Here is a 21,604-nt window from a genome sequence, read left to right as displayed (position 1 = left end):
TAGTCCTAAATAACAATCGGAAGATACAAGTAAACAACACCAGGTGAATCCATATAACAATAATTTATATGTCAAAATAAAGCTCATAATACGGGAAACATGAATATGAATAGTTTATTTATTTAGCAATTATGCGATAAAAGATGTATGCATATTATTAGTTCATAAATGGATCCCAAAGTTACCATTCACTATTCTTATCGGGACATAACAGTAGGTGATTAGGTTTCAAATTGTTTTCACATTATTATTATTATCCTTGTGTCCTTTTACTCCCCATTTCCAGTCTAGTTGACCTTTTATTTCTATATATAAATGTTCTTAACAAGTATATGTGTGATCAGATTGTTCGAAATGTATTGCGCTAATATATCACATAGTTCTGATAATCTTCATCTTCATATTACACTATCAAGATTTATCAAAGGGACTAATTAATTTCACAGTGACTGGATGGGTTTCAGAAACATTCATGTTCGTTAGTTGTAAACTAAATGAACAAACTAAACATAAATTACGGTTGCTATAAGACTTAAACTACTTAACATCACTTTGTTCTTTTTTTATTTTCCGTCTTGAACGCTGAACTGATCTGTAAAACAGTCCTTACAGCCTTGTAGCCCAGTATCAAGAGTATCACTAAATACATAATCCCTTATAATCTACTATTATTTTATTTAAACATAGGTACAAGGTGGTAAGAAATATATATACGTCACACAAATCATTTGGGATTAAAATAAATTCATTCTGTAATAATTATAGCGCTTTATTTTTTCCGAGTAAAAAAAGGTGATCTTTTGGAATTCTAAAGATAATTTTTACTTCAAACTATACACTTCATTGTTGTCATTAATTTTATAAATATAACCGATATAATTTGCCACTATTTGTAGTTGAGTAGAATCATTTTTTGAAGTTAACATTTCAATTACTATCACAATATCATGTTGGCAGATGTAGACTGCTTGGTTGGGGTCCGCGTGACTATCGTAACCAATGGTTGGAGACTCTAGGTGACATGGCTCAGAATCGATCACAATGGCGTAGGTGTATACACTCTTTATCTTCCCTTAAAGTGTGAGATTAAAATTGCTTCATATCTGTCTTCCTTTCTATACTATATCCTTATATACAACCTATCTTTTATATATTACCACCACTAAATTAACTACTTCTATGAATCCGGTGTTCATCTTGTTGTGCTAATGAGGTATGGCAACTTGGACCGATGCATATATGTGCCTGGTCCTACGTTGTAGCTGACTGACTGGCTGATCATTGTATGTGACTATTTCTTTTACGGATTGGAAATGTAAAAATATTGCATTGTATTCGAATATAGTTTTGATGGATCCACTCAAGTAGAGTATCTAAAAAAATTGTTCAGTTAATATTTAATGTTTCTATAGCGAAAACGTCATTTTTTGTTATAGTGAAGTTGTATCCACGCACGTTTTGTTTCAGTTAATTGTAATTTCATGAAACATTTTACATATTTTTTGTCCATTATGTATTTTGTTAACACAATCAGGCAGAAGAAGTGATTCGTTCTCGTCTAAATTCTGGAGATGAATCTGCTGAATTATATTGTTCTCTTGGAGATGTGACAAATGATCGCCAACACTATTTAAAGGCTTGGGATGTATCTGGTTGTAAGTCGGCTCGAGCAATACGCAGCTTAGCTGTTACATATATGTACACAGATAAAGTTTGTTTGGAATTTTCCATACTATCAAATTTGTTTCATTAACTTATGTAGGACTATCAAAAAGCAATTGAATGTTTTGAAAAATCACTAGAAATTAACACTTTGCAAGTGAGTTCATTATAAATCTATCATTTTTATCATTTTATTCGAATGAATTATCATAAATTAAATGCTCGTAGTTAGTTGTGGTAAAAATTCAAATGTACTGACTTAGTTTGATGTGTCGTCAACTACTTGTTCAAACTATTCAAAATTTTGATTATCAATAAAGGGTTGTAGAAATTCTTGAACTTCATTGAAATCATGAACTGATCTAAGATGGTTGGTTTCCAGTTCAGTGATCTGGAGGTTAGGCATTCATGCGCGAGCTCGACTATCTTGGATTTGATTTCCGAGTGTGGGATCACGGATACGCATTTCTGAGTAGTGATATATTAGGACGGAACAGCCGTTCAATACTTCTGAGTTCTCAATCGTTGTCCAGCCTGAATCGTTTCATATCCTTAATCAAAATTTGAATGTTAATTTTGGTTTCAATATCCAGTTGTTTAGCTCTTATGATAATCTGTCAATGTATCTCTACGACTTCATAATTATTTTACATTATTATGCTTCCCCGAAATTCGATAGACACCAAATTCTTCTCAATTAATATCCTTTTCCTCTGAAGAATTTGCTTTGTTGTTAAAAAGCTGGTTTTTTAACAAGTCTCTGTATTTTAAATTTCTCTTCCATATCTATCTTTCAGACTGTATTTCGATATATGTAAAATGACGCAGGATTTCGATTCTGTGGTAAATGACTATTATTGTAATAATATAGTCATTTTGATTAGAATGTTTGTTGTTTCGACAGTCAAGATGGAGTCAACTAAAAAAATAGTTTACAAGGAAGATCATTATACTTCATATACTTACCGTACTAGCCAAATTGTCATCCTGTGTCGAACAATAAATTACTTAAATATGTACTAAACTACTAACAGTTTATGAGTAGATTAAATTACATGTATTAAGTAATAAATTACTGAACAACCGGTTTTACATTTCACCCCTTTGTAGTTTCCAGCATTTATTGTACTATGATCCCCATCCTAAGGAGGTCACACGACTATCCAGTGTCTGTTAGTGAAGGTTAAGTTCCTATTTATAACGATAACCGCAAAGGTTTTATTCTGAATTCAAACTTTCGCATGACCTTGGCTCTTTCCTGGTGGGGCTTTACCACTTTTAGTTTGCTTATTTTCTCTATGTCTCTAGGTCATGCTTTTGTTATAACATATACGAGGTTACCTAATTTCGTATTGTCGTCCCTAAATATCAAGTTTTTTCTGCATTGCTGCTTTCTTGTTGCGTTGCATCTTTGAAAACTATTGTTGAAAAGATCTGTGTATCAGTTGTCTGAGTTCACAATAGATTCTTTTCGTACCAGAATCATCCCAGTTGTTATTGATAGTAATTACAGGAGGCCCGGCCAAAACCCAGTCCAAATCGTTTATCGAGGTTTAACTGTGCTACGTTTAGTGTGATTACGATATCACCCTAACCGGCGAAAAAACCAAAAGTCAGCTACACAACAACAGGACAACTATTCACTTCTCCTCAGTTCCCCTAACCAGAGGGCGAAGGCCAGATTCAGCTGAAGGAAATGTATATTCCACAAGCAGCTCGATGCATGAACGAACAAACACGCAACTGATGCGTATATATACAGTACAAAAATATTCTTGGAAAACGTCACAAGATAGTGTACTAAAGGAGAAGAAGAACCGATGACGATTAAGGTCTTCTCAAGTGGGAAATACAAACAGGAGGCAAAAGTGGTCGCTTTTGGCACAAAAATGAGAAATTCAAATTTTCAAAGTAAAATTACAAAAATAAAGCTTTAACCAAGTGATCTCTGAGGATCTAGCATCCCCAGCTAACTGGACATTAAGACTAGAGAAAAAAGATTATTCAAATAAACAAATTTTCAGTAATTTGGCTTGCATGTTTTTATGTTACAGACATACTTAGGGAAGCGAACTAGTCCTCCACCGCCAGTATGAAAAATTATTTCTTTTATCAATATTATTTTCTCATAATCTGGATATTTTTGATAAAATCACATTAATTGAATTACCTAAATATTATCTAAATTTTCGTACAAATTTTCATAGGTTAATGTATGGTTTACATTTGGATGTTGTTGTCTTCAAGCCAAGGAGTTTGTAAAAGCTGAAAATGCTTTTCGTTCATGCGTTCGTTTAGATCCAGATGTAAGTTCTATGTATTTTTAATTCATCAGATATTATTGTGTATTTTACGATTTAATTAAGCCCCCCTACTAACTTGCCTCAAGTAAGTGGAATTAATCGTATAGATGTGAAGATTATTCGTTTACGATTTATGCAGTTCTATCTTCTCTACAATAACTCAAACATTGTTGCTTATTGTATACCTCAGAAGTACATAAACCTTGTCAAAGCTCTTTACTTGAACACTACCAGTCGGGTGAGAGCTTATGTCGAACTGTCATCTGATTTTCCAACCTCCAGTGGTATCCGACAAGGCTGCCCACTATCTCCATTTTTGTTTAACTTTATCATAGACCTAAAGCTGGTAATAACGCCCTCGTCGACTGAATTTTCCTGAATTGATCTCCTACCAGGAGGTCCACTTATCGACTTAGAATATGCAGATAATATGGTCCTGTTTGGTGAAGACGCTGACAAAATGCAGAGTCTTCTGTTAGAACTGAGTAACAATGCCAGGTTGTTTGGGATGCTTTTCTCCCCCTCTTAATGCAAGTTGTTGCTTCAGGACTGGACTGCGTCAACACCTGTACTATGCATAGGGAGTGAAGCAGTCGAACACGTCGACAACTTCACTTATCTTGAAAGTATGATCAGCTCTAATGGGTTGGTGTACCATGAAATCTCCACACGGATTCAGAAAGCTCGTTTGACATTTGCCAACTTACATCACCTATGGCGAAGGCGGGATATTCGTCTATCAATTAAGGGGTAAGTATACTGTGTGATAGTTCGTTCTGTTCTATTTTACGGCTGTGAAACGTGGCCATTACGATTAGAAGATACTCGTAAGTTACTAGTATTTGACCACAGATTTTTTAGAAACATTGCTCGCATCTGCTGGGATCACTGGGTGAGTAATTGCGAGGTTAGGTGTAGGGTATTAGGGAATGATGGTAAATAGGTTGATGAGGTGATGAATCTTCATCAACTGAGATGGTTGGTCCACGTGTTACGTATGCCTGAACACCGATTACCACGTTGCGCAATCCTGACTAGTATTGTGGATGGTCGGAAGAGAGTTAGGGGTGGCCAAGCCAAAACGTGGCATCAGAGCTTGAAGTCACTAACTGGTAGTCTGAGCCATGTTTGTAGATGCAGACTACTTGGTTGGCGTCCTCGTGACTATCTGAATCAATGGTTGGAGACTCTGTGTGCCACGGCTCAGAATCGATCTCAATGGTGTAGGTGTATGCACTCTTTGTCCGCCCTTAAACTGTGAGAATGAAATCACTTTATACCCTTCTTTCTACGAACTAATTCATTCTCCCTGTATTATACTCTTATATTATTATTATTATTATTATTATACTCCATCATTGAAGTAACTACTTATATGAATATGGTGTTCATCTTGTGCTAATGAGGTGTGGCAACTTGGACCGATGCATATATGAGCCTGGTTCTCCCTTGTAGCTGACTGACTGACATTTAATTTCTCAGTATCCTTTTTAAAAGAATGACATTTCTCATGCATTATGAAATATGGACTTGGTCTTAAATAAAGTGGGAAACTAGATACTGTTATGATTATTAGGTTAACATATGTCCGCAAATAAATACTTTTAACAATCTTGAGTGATTGAAATTAAAGTTCAATTTAATATGAAAAGATTTTATGGAAAAGATACCTCTGTCATTAGTTACCTCTGGTGTGTCGCTGCTGCAAATTACATTTTATCTTGTAATTTTGTGATGAATATTTGTGTTGACACATGAAGATTCTACGAAGTAATTTTATTTATCTTAAGTTCTTTTTACTTGATTCTTTGTTTAAGGTATTCAGGTTGTTTGTAAACATGTATCATCCAGTCGTTTGTAATATTTTAGGTAATTTATGATTTCACTCGCCTATTTAAAGTTACATAAACGAGATACGAGAAGTTGAAGTTTGTAATAAAATAATAATGATATTCCTTTTTAATATTGGTTGCTTGAATCTTTCCATTGATGTTTAGGACTGCAATTGATCAGTCTCTTGTTGGCATATATGCATACTGTGTGGACTGCCTCGATATTGTCTTCAGTCACAAGCTTTATAAGCAAAGGTGGAAAGTTGCTAGCGATGAAATTCAAGACACGCGTTTCGTCCTATTTGGGACTCGTCATCTGGACGAAACACGCGTCCTGAATTCCACCGCTAGCCACTTTCCATCTTTGTTTATAACGCCAAATGTTTTGGTACATAATATTCATCCCAGATAGTATGATTTACTAATCGTGAAGCACATTTCTTTTTTAAATAATAGTTGTTTTAATTACCGATAAAGGGGTTAGCACTCACTAAGATTGACATATATTTAACTGATATATCTATTGTCGAAACTTATTGGTATTGTTTCAAAACTGGCCACTATCAAACAAAATTTTGAGTGTGTTTTTGTAGTATATCAAAGTGTTTATACGTAAAGTACAACACAAATTAGGTTTGATTACTTTGATTCAGAAAATAAACAGTAGAAATTGGCGTAGTTCAGGTAATAATAACGCTGTGTTTTTGTTAAAATAGTTGGTAAAAACTTGCTTTTTACTTGTGAATAGCTCTTAACATGTGTTTTTTGTGATTTCAGAATTTTGAAGCGTGGAATAATTGTGCTACTGCTGTCCTGATTCAAGGAAAAAAGTACGTCCTACTTTTTATGTAATCTTCATTATACTCCCCGACTATTATAGCGTCCTATGCAAATTTGGTATAATATTCAGTTTTATGGTTTCTATGTTTTATGATTTCATTATAAAATGTAACATAATTTCTAATACCATTTTCAGTCATATATCCTGTATGAAGGCTTAGCTGTATATGTAATCGTTTTTTATTACATATTAGAAAACTATCTATTAAAGAATTCCTTGTAGAATGAGTAAAATTTTGTGTCCTGTAATGTGTTGTATGCTTTTTAAGCTTGCTAATATATACCACCCACTTCACAGACTACTTATATATTAATTACAACATTTTTGCATTTTTACATAGGAATATAGCATTAAAACTAATGAAAGAAGCGTGTAAATATAGTTATGAAAACTGGCGCATATGGGAAAATATTCTGTTGGTGAGTTTATTGATTTTCGGTATGGATTATATTTATTGTTGTTTAAAACTACTTTTCAACCTTCTTTACTGATAAATCTCAGTATTTAATAATTACTTTCACCAAATGGATTCAACTGTTTGAGTTTTCATTGTGGGGTTCTAGAGATTGTTGTATTTCATTAAAATCATTAACTGATCTAACTTGGACCACCAATGATAATCCGGATACACTGGACGGCCGTATCGTCCTAGGGTTGTACTCCTCAGCAGTACTCGTCCGTGACCCTTTACACGGAGACTGAACCTAGGATCTTCGGTCTCGCGCGCGAAAGTTTGGTCTTTTGAGTTGGCATCCAACGGTGTAAATGTCTAATTTCAGTCAATCCGCGATGTTGCACGACCATCTTCCATTGTACGGGGCGAACAACATCACAAAAGTTTAATACGGCTTTTCTTCGGGATACTGACAAAACCAACAAATTCAAGATAGCCATCAACAATAAGTTCCAAGCCTTTCATGATCTACTCAATGGAGAGGGAACTACTATGGAGAGCAACTGTAAAGGGATAAAAGAAGCAATCACTTCAACATGTCAAGAGGTTCTGGGTCACAAGAAGCACCAGCACAAGGAATGGGTCACTGTTGGTACATTGGATAAGATTAAAGAAAGGAGGAACAAGAAGGCATCAATCAATATCAGCCGAACAAGAGCAGAAAAAGTCAAGGCACAAGTCGAATAAACAAGCAAGTGAAGAGGAGCATCAAAACCGACAAATGTAAATATGTGGAAGCTCTAGCAATGATGGCGGAAAAGGCTGAAAGTGGAGGAAACATGAGACAATTGTATGATACAACAAAGAAACTCGCTGGAAATTGCCGTAAACCGGAACAACTAGTGAAAAGCAGGGAAGGCATGGTAGTCACCAACATTGAGGAGCAACGAAACAGATGAGTAGAACACTTCAAAGAACTCTTGAATCGACCAGCTCCACTGAACCCACCCAACATCGAAGCAGCACCCGCAGACCTCCCAATCGATGTTGGCCCACCAACAATTGAAGAGATCAGCATGGCCATCAGACATATCAAGAGCGATAAAGCAGTGGGACCAGACAACATGCCAGCAGAAGCATAGAAAGCAGATGTAGCAGCAAATGCAAAGACACTACATTTTCTTCAGTAAGATTTGGGACGAAGAACAAGTACCAGCAGACTAGAAAAAGGGACCTCTGATCAAAATATCAAAGAAGGGCTATCTAAGCAAGTGTGATAACTACAGGGGCATCACTCTTCTCTCAATACCAGGAAAAGTCTTCAACAGGGTATTGTTAAACAGAATGAGGGACTCTGTAGACGCCCAACTTCGAGATCAACAGGCTGAATTCCGTGAGGATCGATCGTGTACAGACTGAATCGCATCTCTACGTATCATTGCGGGACAATCCATCGAATGTGATTCATCACTCTACACCAACTTCATTGACTACGAGAAGGCATTTGATAGTGTAGACAGGACAGCACTATGGAGGCTTCTTCGACACTAAGGCGTGCATGTCTGAGAAGATAGTCATTATTATACGGAATTCCTATGATGGAACAAACTGCGAAATCGTGCATGGAGAATAACTCCCTGACTCGTTTGAGGTAAAGACTGGTGTCAGGCAAGGTTGCTTACTCTCACCCTTTCTCTTTCTCCTGGTGATCGACTGGATCATGAAGACGTCAACATCTGGAGGGAAGCACGGGATACAATGGACAGCTATGATGCAGCTGGACAATTTAGACTTCGCAGAGGATCTGGCTCTTCTATCACACACTCAACAACAAATGCAGGAGACGACCAGTGTAGCAGCAGCCTCAGCAGCAGTAGATCTAAACATACACAAAGGGAAAAGCAAAAGTCTCCGATACAACACAGCATGGACCAATCGAATCACACTTGACGGAGAACCTTAGATGGATGTATAAACCTTTACATAACTGGGAAGCATCATTGATGAACACGGTGGATCTGATGTAGATGTGAAGGCGCGGATCGGCAGAGCATGAGCAACATACTTACAACAGAACATCTGAAACTCAAAACAATTGTCAACCAACACCAAAGTCAGAATTTTCAATACGAATGTCAAAACAGTTCTACTGTTTGGGGCGGAGACGTGGAGAACTACAAAAGCCATCATCCAGGATATACAGGTGTTTATTAACAGTTATCTACGCAAAATACTTCGGATCCGTTGGCCAGACACTATCAGCAACAACCTACTGTAGGAGAGAACAAGCCAGATTCCAGCAGCGGAAGAAGCACTCAAAGTGAATAGGACACACATTGAGGAAAGCACCCAACTGCGTCACTAGACAAGCCCTCACTTGGAGGTCGAAGGAGAAGAGGAAGATCAAAGAACATATTACACCAAGAAATAGATACAGATATGAGAAGAATGAACAACAATTGGATAGAACTAGACAGGAGGGCCCAGGACAGAGTGGGTTGGAGAATGTTGGTCGGCGGCTTATGCTCCATTGGGAGTAACAGGCATAAGTAAGTAAGTAATCTCCCATTGTCTTTGGTGGTTAACTGCCTCACACCCGACACGATTTAGCTCCACTGTTCACAGCTTCTCACTGTGACTCCGAGAATTCCCTCTCGAAGCTAGTCACTAGTGAGCACATGATAATTTTCATTATGGGGTTGTGGACATTGTTTAGTCTCATTGAAATCTTGAACCGATCTAAGTTGGTTGGTTACCATTTCAGCGATCTGGCGGTTAGGCGTTCATGCGCGAGCTCGGCTATCTTGGATTTAATTCCCGATTGTGGAATCACGGATGCGAACTTCTGAGTAGTGATATATTAGGACGGAACGGCCGTTTAATACCTCTGGGTTCTCAATGGTTGTCCAGCTTAGATCATCTAGTGATTTTAATGATGTTCGTGTTGTAATAGAATAATTAGTTTGATTTATTTAAGAAATGTGTACTTATGTATTACGAAATGTAGTAACAACCTGTTTATAATGATTGATTCCAGAAGACTTTAAAATACTGATTCCATCAACTACCTAATTGAATATGCAAAACAAAATAAAAAAAGCTTAACGTATTAATAAATATTTGATTTTTCATTGTAGATGTACGTGTCCATCGGGACAGTTAGTCTACTCTTGATACCTTTTTCAGTTACATGGGATGGTCGAGGGTAGTATATATTGTTCGTTTTTGGTGCTGGTTGTGCAAAAATGTTAAATTGCCTACGACTTGAGTACATTGTTTCATTTATTTTCTCTTGCTTATTTGTTGAATTCATAAACGTGTCGTTACCAGTTTAGTTACATAATGATTGTATATTTCTTGTTCCAATTGAATTCATTAAAGATTAGTGCTGATGTAAAAGCTTTTCATGAAACTATATATGCCTATCATCGCCTATTAGATTTACAAGGAAAGTATGCAAATCTACAAGTCCTCAGTGTTATGGTTAAAGGTGTTATTTTAAATGAAATGGATTCTACAGGAAACCCTGCAAGTAATTTACGTGCCAAGCTACTTGAATTGTTTGGTCGAGTTACAGCATCGGTAAGTTTTACACGTGGTTATGTCAGCTCGATGTACAATTTGAGTGTATGGTAATATAATACATGTTGTAGTTACTTTAAATCTTGTGATAGTTAATTGGTCACTTGATAATACATTGAGATATTTAAAATTTTCTGAAAGTTGTGTTATTTTCTACAGTTTTCTCACAGTGAAAATGACAGGAACTGTCCCTAATAGAATGAAATGAGATGGTTACCTAAAAGCAATGTTGAGAAATATTAGTTTCACTATAAATGTTACAACTTTAATTTAAAAAAAAACTATAGTTCATTTGGGAAAAGAACTACGGGAGATAGATGTCAAACACTAGAAACATTTTACGCAAAGATGGATAGTGGCTAGCAATGAAATCCAGGATGCGCGTTTCGTCCTATTTGGGACTCGTCAGCTGGACGTACCTGCATCTCGGATTTGATGTTCACTCTGGGACTCGAGCTCAGTACCTTTCGCTTCAAACACCGTCGCGTTATCCACTCAGCTACTGAGTCCTGATAGCCACTTGCTTGTGCAATGGGGTCCCAGAGTGAACATCAACTCTGAGATGCAAGTACATCCAGCTTACGAGTCCCAAACAGGACGAAATGCGCGTCCTGGATTCCACTGCTATCCACTATCCATCTTTGCTTACCATGCTTGTGCATTTAGGCTATATCGAGGCAATACGCACAGTATGCACATATGCCAATTAGAGACTGACCAGTTGCAGTCCTAAACATCAATGGGAAGATTCAAACAAACAATACTAAGTGACTAGAAACATTTGTTGTAAATTCAACTGATAACTAAGCAATAATAACTTAGTAATCAACTATATGTTCGTTTACTAAACTTTCTGTCGTGTTAGTTTTATGAAAACTAGTTGTACTACCTAGTTGTCCAGGCTCGAAGTATGTGAAGAATCTTTCGAATCTTCAACCTAGTGGCCAAAAGTCAAATGGTTTGACTGTCGGAAAATTCGACTAAAAACTGCCTGGAGTTGGTTTTATGAAATTAACAATGTTCGAAATTTCAAGTGACGCGGTAAAACTCATTTATAGTCACCATTACAAAAAAATATGGTAAATATTTATGCAATTTTCATCATGGTCATACAAAATCTATTGTCATTTCTTTATTCAAAAATTGTTTTCTTAACCACTAGACTCCTAACGACGCTGTTATATGGAATGAATATGCACATCTTTTGGTTGATGAACTTCCTCAAACGACTTATACTACATATCAACGTGTAAGTTAGATTGATTTTCTAGAACACTTACTCTTGTTTAATACGTTGATATACATTTTTTGAGGCTGACTATCGAAATGTGAACTTCTACCTAAATCGTACAAACTGTCACTCGTTTGCTGATAATGTGAAACACACTTTTTTTTTAGATCGTCGCTCACTTTGGAGTCAAATCAATTTTTGCTAAATTAAAGATGTTGATTATGAACAACACAAATGTATGGTAGTTACTATATTAGAAATTATTTCGTGTGATTTTTGTTATAACATACTAAAGAATGTAGTAATACTACCTCATAACAAAGGCTTAGTTATAGTGAAGTTGGGTTGTGGCTAATAGTAGAACTCATGATGTCTTTTTCGTCCTATTTGGGACTTATCATCTGGGATATATTTGGATCTCTATCAATGTTCATACCAAAGCGGTATGCTTGAATATCTGGGCTACCTGTTCCTACCACATGGAGATTTCAACAAGTTATCTGTTTTCTTGTTTGTTTTAACACATCATCATGCTTATTAGTCGCATAACCCATTCAGATGAGTTTGTGAAAAGTTTACGACATTTCGCTGTACAAGTTACAAAATAGCCCAATCAGAGACATCATGGTTGCTGGGAATATGTATCGAAAAGAATATACATTAATCAAATGTCGAATCCTGAACTGCTAACATTTATCGCAAGGGTCGGTCAAGAAATAAGAAAAGGAAACTTGTTGAAATACTTTGTGCTGAGAATTTTATATTGTACCAAAAATATGATATTAAATAAAGCCACCAATAATAATAATAATTTCAATCCGTTACTTTGCGTTTCAAATTCCAACTACTTAGTCCGTATAGGATGAAACCCTCATCTCGAATTCCACTGGTGTCCACAGTCCAACTACACTTAAACTTATACTTAAAGACAATGCATATATATCAATAGAGTTCAATCCTTAGTATCATCGACGGAAAATCCTAAACTCACTTATAGTTAGTTTAAAATTATGGCAAATCACTGTTTTAATTCACTCAAATCTTTAAAAAATTCTCAGTGACTGAAATCTTTCTGCAATAGATGAATGATCACGGTGATTACCTAGACCTTTAGTGATTTTTACTTTTGATTCTTAAAGGGTATCAGTATTTGCTCTTATTTTTAGGATTCTAGAAATAAGCGAAATAAACATTTATCATGAAGCTTCCCATGTCAGTATTTTAAGTAAATGCATCATATGCACTGAACTGACGCATCGAACTAATTCTTTGGTCAGAATTTGTGATATTATTAAAGTCATCGATAACCTATATTTTCTTGTGTAATAAGTATTCCTGTTTCAAGCAAAAAGTAATATGTCTTCAGATTGACTATCCTTGTTAGAAAAACTGCTATCAATTTACATTTTCATTTTTCCTAATGAATATCACTAATGATTCTACTTTTATTCCATGTATCTACTTGATATAGCTTCTCACAACCTTTTACACGAAAGCTAACGATTTTCGTCTCATGAAAGTAATCGAGAGTTGAATTTTTTGTCCATCGTCTACCTAGTATCAATTATTATTTGATACATAGTACGATTTACTGTAAGATGGTGGTTGGAAGTAGTCGATGGGAAACCCTGGACTTAGGTTTCATGATATTTGGTATTCGTCAGCAAGGTGTACCGTAATCTTGAGGGAATTGATTCTCCTTGGGTTATTCGATTCTGTATCACTCAGCTTCAGTTAGACATTACCGTTGAGCTATCCGAACTGCGACTGACCTGCAGGACTGAGATGCATTTACAATTGATTAATTACTGGATAGTGACCAACGTCATGTATGTCAGGTCCTTCTTAGCGCATATCAAATCCTATCGATGAATTTGCAATGTGGCCACTAGTCTAGGTGACTTAACATCAGATGCACTATGTTGAAATGTAAGGTGATCGTTGGAGGTGGTCGATAGGAAACCAATGATCATTCATAAATGAATAATATATTTGTAATATCCCAATGAGTAGAAAAATTAGATTTTCTGACGCTTCATGACTCAGTGTAAGCCATTTCTTCAGAGAATAAATAATTCTTGAATTTAAATAAAGCAAGAACAAACATTGATGCAGAATAGTATGAATTCATATTATTTCGAGGTTTCTCGTCAGCTGCTTACAAACCAAAATTGTGATAGAATTTTTACATGAAGATAGTATGAAACAATTGACATAAATGAGTGTAAATAACGTGATTACAATAATAACTATATATATATGCTAGAAACAGGTCAGGGGTCAAAAGAGGGAGGTTAATCCAGGGTGGGTGGTGTAATAATTTAGTGAAGTTCATAAATTGTGTGATAATTGTAGAGATTAATGGAATTGACTAATGATAAGGTAGATTACGTAATAATAATTAAATAGGGTTTGGAAAGTTAAGATGATTTAAGAGGATCAGGTGGTGGAAATGTGTGAATAAAATTTATTTTAAGAATTAGGTAATAGGGGGGAGTGTAAAATTATCTTAGAATAAGTAAATGAATAAATTAACCAAAACACAAAACAAACAGAAACAAAAGGATTACCAGGGTAGTGATAAGTTTATTAAAGTCTCTTTTTGGATGCATAAGTCCGGTTTCAGTTTCTTAATTGCAATGGCTTCAGCAAAGCGGAGAGTGGTAGTGGTTCTTTGTCTATTGATAATTTTAAACGCGCACATAATATCGACGGTATGCCCGGTGTCAAGTAGATGCCGAGCTATTGCACTGTTAAAAGCTTTAGTCCCTCGCAACGTCAAGTTCTTCGGAATATGCTCAGAAATACGAACCTGTACTCTTCTCTCAGTTCTTCCAATGTATGTGCTACGGCACGTACATGTGAATTGGTAAATGCAGTTGGAGCAACAGAGGGGAGAGGACTTGTCGATTTTCGTTTGTTTCAGTGAACAGTATGTTTTCCATAACGTAGTCACTTTGGCTGCCGGGTAGGTCACTTTTAAAGCGGAATTAATTCTGTGATTGATAATTCCGGCGACTTCATCTCCTTTGAAGCGTAAGGATAGGAAGCAGGTTTTCTTTTCAACTGTATCATGCTTAATCGGAGGGTTTGTATTAGCATATTTGTGGGTGAATTTATCCGGATATGCATTTTCACGTAAGCATTTGGTGATTGTAGTAATTTCTTCTTCGAGGCATTCTTTTGAGCAGATTTTTCGTGCGCGGTCAAAAAGGTTTCGCACAATACCCTTTTTATAGCTCATTGGACAGAAGCTGTTAAAGTTGAGATAAACTCCGCTCCAAGTATTTTTGCGGTGAATGTGTCTTTGTAGTGTGCCATCTAATGTTCGCCTAATTCCAATATCTAGGAAATGGAATTTATCATCAACTTCATGTTCCATGGTAAATTCTATATCTTTGTGTACTTTATTGAACAGACTTAGTAGGTACATGGAGTGTTGGTGATTTTTGCAGACAAGGAACGTGTCATCCATATATCTGCAGTAGAGTGTGGTACTGTCGATTGCGCGCTTCAAGTTTCTTTTGTTCCAGATGTCCCATAAAAATGTCGGCAAGAATTGGGGCCCTAGAGGGCTGCCCATTGCTATTCCATCAATCTGTCGGTACAGAACATTGTTAAATTTAAATTGTATGTTTTTTGTACACAAAAACAGGAGCTGTTTAAATTCCTGGGGTGGTAAAGGCAGGAGTTCTGGATATTCACATATGATCTCTGCCGTTTCTTCAAGGGAGATATTTGTGAAAAGCGAAGAGACATCAAATGAAGCACTCTGCCTTGGATTCAAATTTCATATCCCAAGAAAATGCAACAGAATAGACACTGAGACCCAGTTTGAATACTTATATCAACAACTGTCAGACTTTAAACCCATGAACGACGAAAAGCACAGTTGGTTTAAATCTAAATTAGTGGATATCACAAACCAGTATGTTACGACACCAATCCCACACTCAAGGGTGTTCACCGAAGACCACCATCAAGCATTGGAAAAACTTATTAAAGACGAAACAATAATGCTACTTCGTCCGGATAAGGGTTCCAGTGTAGTCATTCTTAACAGAGATGAATATATCAATAAGGTAATGACCATTTTAAATAACTCCACTAGATTTATCATTGACAATACCCAGAAAGACTTAACAGATGCGACAGAGAAACGTGTCTTAAGAAAGTTGAGAGAACTTGTTAAGAAAAATCTAATAGATAATCATACGTATAACGAACTTAAACCAAAAGGGTCACAATTGCCATACTTATATGGGCTACCCAAAACACATAAACCCGACGTCCCTATAAGACCAATATTATCGATGGCCAAATCACCTTTCCATAAACTTGCCCGCTGGCTTACTAGATGCTTGGAAACAATCCGCAAAAAACTAGCAGCCTACAGTTTGAAAGACAGCTTTGAATTTGTACAAAAACTTGATAACCTTAATGTCTCTGACAAATTCATGGTTTCATTTGATGTCTCTTCGCTTTTCACAAATATCCCCCTTGAAGAAACGGCAGAGATCATATGTGAATATCCAGAACTCCTGCCTTTACCACCCCAGGAATTTAAACAGCTCCTGTTTTTGTGTACAAAAAACATACAATTTAAATTTAACAATGTTCTGTACCGACAGATTGATGGAATAGCAATGGGCAGCCCTCTAGGCCCAATTCTTGCCGACATTTTTATGGGACATCTGGAACAAAAGAAACTGAAGCACGCAATCGACAGTACCACACTCTACTGCAGATATATGGATGACACGTTCCTTGTCTGCAAAAATCACCAACACTCCATGTACCTACTAAGTCTGTTCAATAAAGTACACAAAGATATAGAATTTACCATGGAACATGAAGTTGATGATAAATTCCATTTCCTAGATATTGGAATTAGGCGAACATCAGACGGCACACTACAAAGACACATTCACCGCAAAAATACTTGGAGCGGAGTTTATCTCAACTTTAACAGCTTCTGTCCAATGAGCTATAAAAAGGGTATTGTGCGAAACCTTTTTGACCGCGCACGAAAAATCTGCTCAAAAGAATGCCTCGAAGAAGAAATTACTACAATCACCAAATGCCTACGTGAAAATGCATATCCGGATAAATTCATCCACAAATATGCTAATACAAACCCTCCGATTAAGCATGATACAGTTGAAAAGAAAACCTGCTTCCTATCCTTACGCTTCAAAGGAGATGAAGTCGCCGGAATTATCAATCACAGAATTAATTCCGCTTTAAAAGTGACCTACCCGGCAGCCAAAGTGACTACGTTATGGAAAACATACTGTTCACTGAAACAAACGAAAATCGACAAGTCCTCTCCCCTCTGTTGCTCCAACTGCATTTACCAATTCACATGTACGTGCCGTAGCACATACATTGGAAGAACTGAGAGAAGAGTACAGGTTCGTATTTCTGAGCATATTCCGAAGAACTTGACGCTGCGAGGGACTAAAGCTTTTAACAGTGCAATAGCTCGGCATCTACTTGACACCGGGCATACCGTCGATATTATGTGCGCGTTTAAAATTATCAATAGACAAAGAACCACTACCACTCTCCGCTTTGCTGAAGCCATTGCAATTAAGAAACTGAAACCGGACTTATGCATCCAAAAAGAGACTTTAATAAACTTATCACTACCCTGGTAATCCTTTTGTTTCTGTTTGTTTTGTGTTTTGGTTAATTTATTCATTTACTTATTCTAAGATAATTTTACACTCCCCCCTATTACCTAATTCTTAAAATAAATTTTATTCACACATTTCCACCACCTGATCCTCTTAAATCATCTTAACTTTCCAAACCCTATTTAATTATTATTACGTAATCTACCTTATCATTAGTCAATTCCATTAATCTCTACAATTATCACACAATTTATGAACTTCATTAAATTATTACACCACCCACCCTGGATTAACCTCCCTCTTTTGACCCCTGACCTGTTTCTAGCATATATATATAGTTATTATTGTAATCACGTTATTTACACTCATTTATGTCAATTGTTTCATACTATCTTCATGTAAAAATTCTATCACAATTTTGGTTTGTAAGCAGCTGACGAGAAACCTCGAAATAATATGAATTCATACTATTCTGCATCAATGTTTGTTCTTGCTTTATTTAAATTCATAAAGGGAACCAATTGCATGAAAATTCTTGAATTATTAACCTCATAATTAGTATACTTACAGCATCTGCCGTACATATATGCTGATAAGATGTTAGGTTCAACTTATCACTCATGTTGTAAGACGGCTAAAGTAATAACAAACTTTTACGTTGTAGTTAGATTTTCTTTTCTTTAATACATCACTAGGCTGTCCACTGTCTTCAAGCAGCTCATCGTTGTCGTATACAATCAAGTGAAGGACCATGGGAACAATCAACAAAAAAATGTGAAACTATTATTGATGGTTTAAAAGCTTTACTTGATTTATTAAATAATCCTCCTAAATTAAAAAATGATGATAATGAATCGAATGAAGAAGATCAACTTAATACTTTCATTCAATCAGCCTTGGCCACTCTACGAATAAGCATAAAATCTGTAATTTCCAAAATGAAGGTAAGCTTTTTTTCAGCCTGTTGTCTACCTGTGTTTTATAACTTGTGAATTTTAGTATTTACAAATAGTATGAGAAAATAAAAATAATATTTTGAGAATTCTGTTGTAATGTTCCATTTTTTTTATGCTTATTTTGTGTTAGGAAGCTCGCTTTATTCAATGTAATAAAAAATTCTCATAATTCGTTCTTTTTTCACCGAAAATTTCTGTTACTTATATCCTTAGTTTATATGCAGATGTTTTTAGACAGCATACTTTATACCGTTCTTTGTGTATTCATAGAACTTTATCGCTCTTCACAACTTATCTAACATAGATTTTCTAAAGCTATGGACAATTTAAATGAAGTCTTTGATGGATACTGCTTTTACTAGATGCTTAATTTAGTAACTGCAGTTCCGTGTAAAATTACACTTTTCTTTTCAACAATGATGTCAAGCATAAACTTTCAATATCTAATGGTGACAATCATTAAAAAATTTCACTCTCATTTTAACTGTTACTTTACCTGTTTTCACCATCTATTCCATTTGTTCAAACAGTTGGTCAGCGGCACGGTTTCTATAGTGATGGTTAACTTTATTCTTACATCTTTAATATGTATACGTACATAATAAGTATTTACTTCTTTTCATAATATTCCACGAATTTTTAAGCCTTCACTTTCATAAACTCCTAGTTCATCTGTGTTTCACTCTTATTCATACTTTATGTCATCCGTGCTGTTACTTCAACTAGAATAAAAAATACCTTCGAACCTAATTAACAGTAAAGCTTTTAGAATAGTAGCATTTGTTTGTGGTTATTTCGCTACATTTCTATTTCTGCTAATCTCAATCTTAATTGTGGTTTGTAAATTCATCTCTGTAAATTGAATTTTTTACGGTCTATTATTTTAATTATTTCTAGATTGCTGAAGAATCTATTCTTTCAACCGATGTTCAAGATATGATTCATTCCTCAGTTAAAGATTTAAATGAATTATTAATTGATGTTGAAAGAAAATTAAACTAAACTCTTACGTTGTATATGCTTTTTTTATCGACTATCGTAATATCAATAAAAGTTTCAGTTCAATTCTGATTCTTTTGATTTACTAAGTTCTATGTGTATTTGACTTCGTAATTGCGTGGATTTTTACATGTAGTTCTGTTGTCTGCAATGTCTGTCTGGAATTATAAATTCTGTTAATGTCCTGTGGTTTCATTTATACCTATTCTGTTAGCTTCGTGATCGTTTAAAAATGACATTGGGTTTTCTTGCTGATACACTAAACTTTATGTTCCATATTAGCTGTATTGTTAATTACTTGTTTGAAGACAATTTTTAGAGTTGTAAGCCGACACCCTGAGTATATCTCTGTGTATTACCTGTTGTTTGATAATGATAGTGTATTGGGGATGCAGAAGGGAATCTATGAAAAATAGTTTTCAACACACATTTAACAAATATATCCGTTAAACTCGTTCAATATTGAATGACTTTTCTCAACATATTCAGATTACTTTGTGGATAAACTGTATGGATCGTCTACATAATGACCTCGATGTTGCAGGGCGACACGTTCTAATCACTGACTTCAGTTCAGTGCAAGTAGATGAGTGATAGACTACATATTAGTGCATAATATTATATTATGCATATATTATATTACAACAAGGCTGGTCTTTAGCAATATGTATTGTCATCATAGAACCTACAGTTGGTAAATTTGTCGACCGTTTCATCTTGTCTAGTCATTATATGTAGCTTGGGTTTCGGATCATTTTAGTCTCGGTTATAGACGTAGTTAATATTCTACAATGCACAAATTATTCTACGTGTGTACATAAAGTTAAATATATGCCGTCATTACTTTTAGCTTTATGATTTAAATATGTCCGCTAATATAACATTAACTTTTCAAAATATGGCCATGACCGCCTTCAAACCACTATCCTCATGTCATGAAACTACCCCATCTGTAATGCCACTGATAGGTTTTTAATACGCTTACCATGGTGTCCGATGTTCATTATTCATAATAATATGTATTGTAGATTCACTTGATAGAGATATTTTTTATTTTTAATGAACACTTTTCAATCAGAATGATTTTCAAGTCTTTCTGACGTCAATATTTTATTCACTCGTAAAGATTCACGGAGACATATCTGAGAAATATTGTTTTCACTTAGGGGTCACCTATTATCTTAGTTTTTGCCCACCCCTTAATATTTGCATCTCAAAACAGACCACATTATTGATCATTATTACTATAACACTTGCCAAAGTTTTTGAAAAATTTATCCAGCATTCACCCTTATTTACTAATTCCTAATCAATTCATATTATCTTACATATTACGTAATCTCTGCGATATAAGGTTCATTTTGTGCATTTTTCAACTTCTAATAATTTAACATCTTCACTTTCCTAGTCATTGAAACCTTATGGTTTTTGAATTTATTGTGTATCAATATACACAAAGACTTATCGAAATTGAAACTAAAGTGCCTTCACTTATTTACCAATTTTGAAATTCGTTGTCTAGGCACTTGACATGAGACGATTGGTTGTAAAACTTGATAACTCCTAATGCTTGTAAACGTAATTAAATATCCTTTGTTGACCTAGAACGTCTATGTATGTACTCCTATATTGTGTAATATCATATCTTGATTATATTTGGAATTATGTAGAGATGAAATTCAGGACGAATACTTCTTTTTCGATTCGAGTCTGAAAAGTAACAACGCGATAATCATACCAACAGCTCTATTCAGTACTATATGCTCAATACACTATAGAGTTTCTTACGTACTTACGCCTGTTACCCCTCGTGGAGGAGCATAGGCCGCCCACCAGCATTCTCCATCCAACCCTGTCCTAGAAAATCCTTTCAAGTTCATTTTAGTTATTATTCGTCCTTTTCATATCTGTTTCCATTTCTTGGCGTAATGTATTATTTGGCCTTCCTCTTTTCCGCTTCCCTTCAGGATTCCAAGTTAGGGCTTGCCTCGTGATACAGTTCGGCGATTTCCTTAATGTATGTCCGATCCACTTCCAACATCTTTTCCCAATTTCCTCTTCAGCTACAAGCTGGTTTGTTCTCTTCCACAGTAGTCTGTTGCTGATAGTATCTGACCAGTGAATGTTGAGTATTTTGCGTAGACAATTGTCTATAAATACTTGTA

At 35.5% G+C, this 21,604-nt stretch overlaps 1 protein-coding gene across 1 annotated transcript in view; it reads left to right on the top strand.

The window, feature by feature from the left end:
- The window catches only part of Smp_152860 (hypothetical protein), a 30,902-nt gene extending 11,399 nt beyond the window's left edge, over positions 1-19,503 (top strand). The window contains exons 10-18 of the mRNA XM_018794078.1: positions 1,535-1,711; positions 1,763-1,819; positions 3,870-3,968; positions 6,575-6,627; positions 6,979-7,057; positions 10,414-10,614; positions 11,777-11,863; positions 18,180-18,428; positions 19,338-19,503. Coding sequence (XP_018648526.1) covers positions 1,535-1,711; positions 1,763-1,819; positions 3,870-3,968; positions 6,575-6,627; positions 6,979-7,057; positions 10,414-10,614; positions 11,777-11,863; positions 18,180-18,428; positions 19,338-19,442 — 1,107 coding nt within the window. The 3' untranslated portion in view covers positions 19,443-19,503. The remainder of the gene's footprint in view (positions 1-1,534; positions 1,712-1,762; positions 1,820-3,869; positions 3,969-6,574; positions 6,628-6,978; positions 7,058-10,413; positions 10,615-11,776; positions 11,864-18,179; positions 18,429-19,337) is intronic.
- The last annotated feature ends 2,101 nt before the right edge of the window (positions 19,504-21,604 follow it).

Source organism: Schistosoma mansoni, chromosome 1, assembly GCF_000237925.1.
Source record: "Schistosoma mansoni strain Puerto Rico chromosome 1, complete genome".
NCBI lineage: Eukaryota > Metazoa > Platyhelminthes > Trematoda > Strigeidida > Schistosomatidae > Schistosoma > Schistosoma mansoni.
The sequence above is the reverse complement of the archived record's forward strand: the minus strand, read 5'-3'. Positions and strand labels throughout refer to the sequence as shown.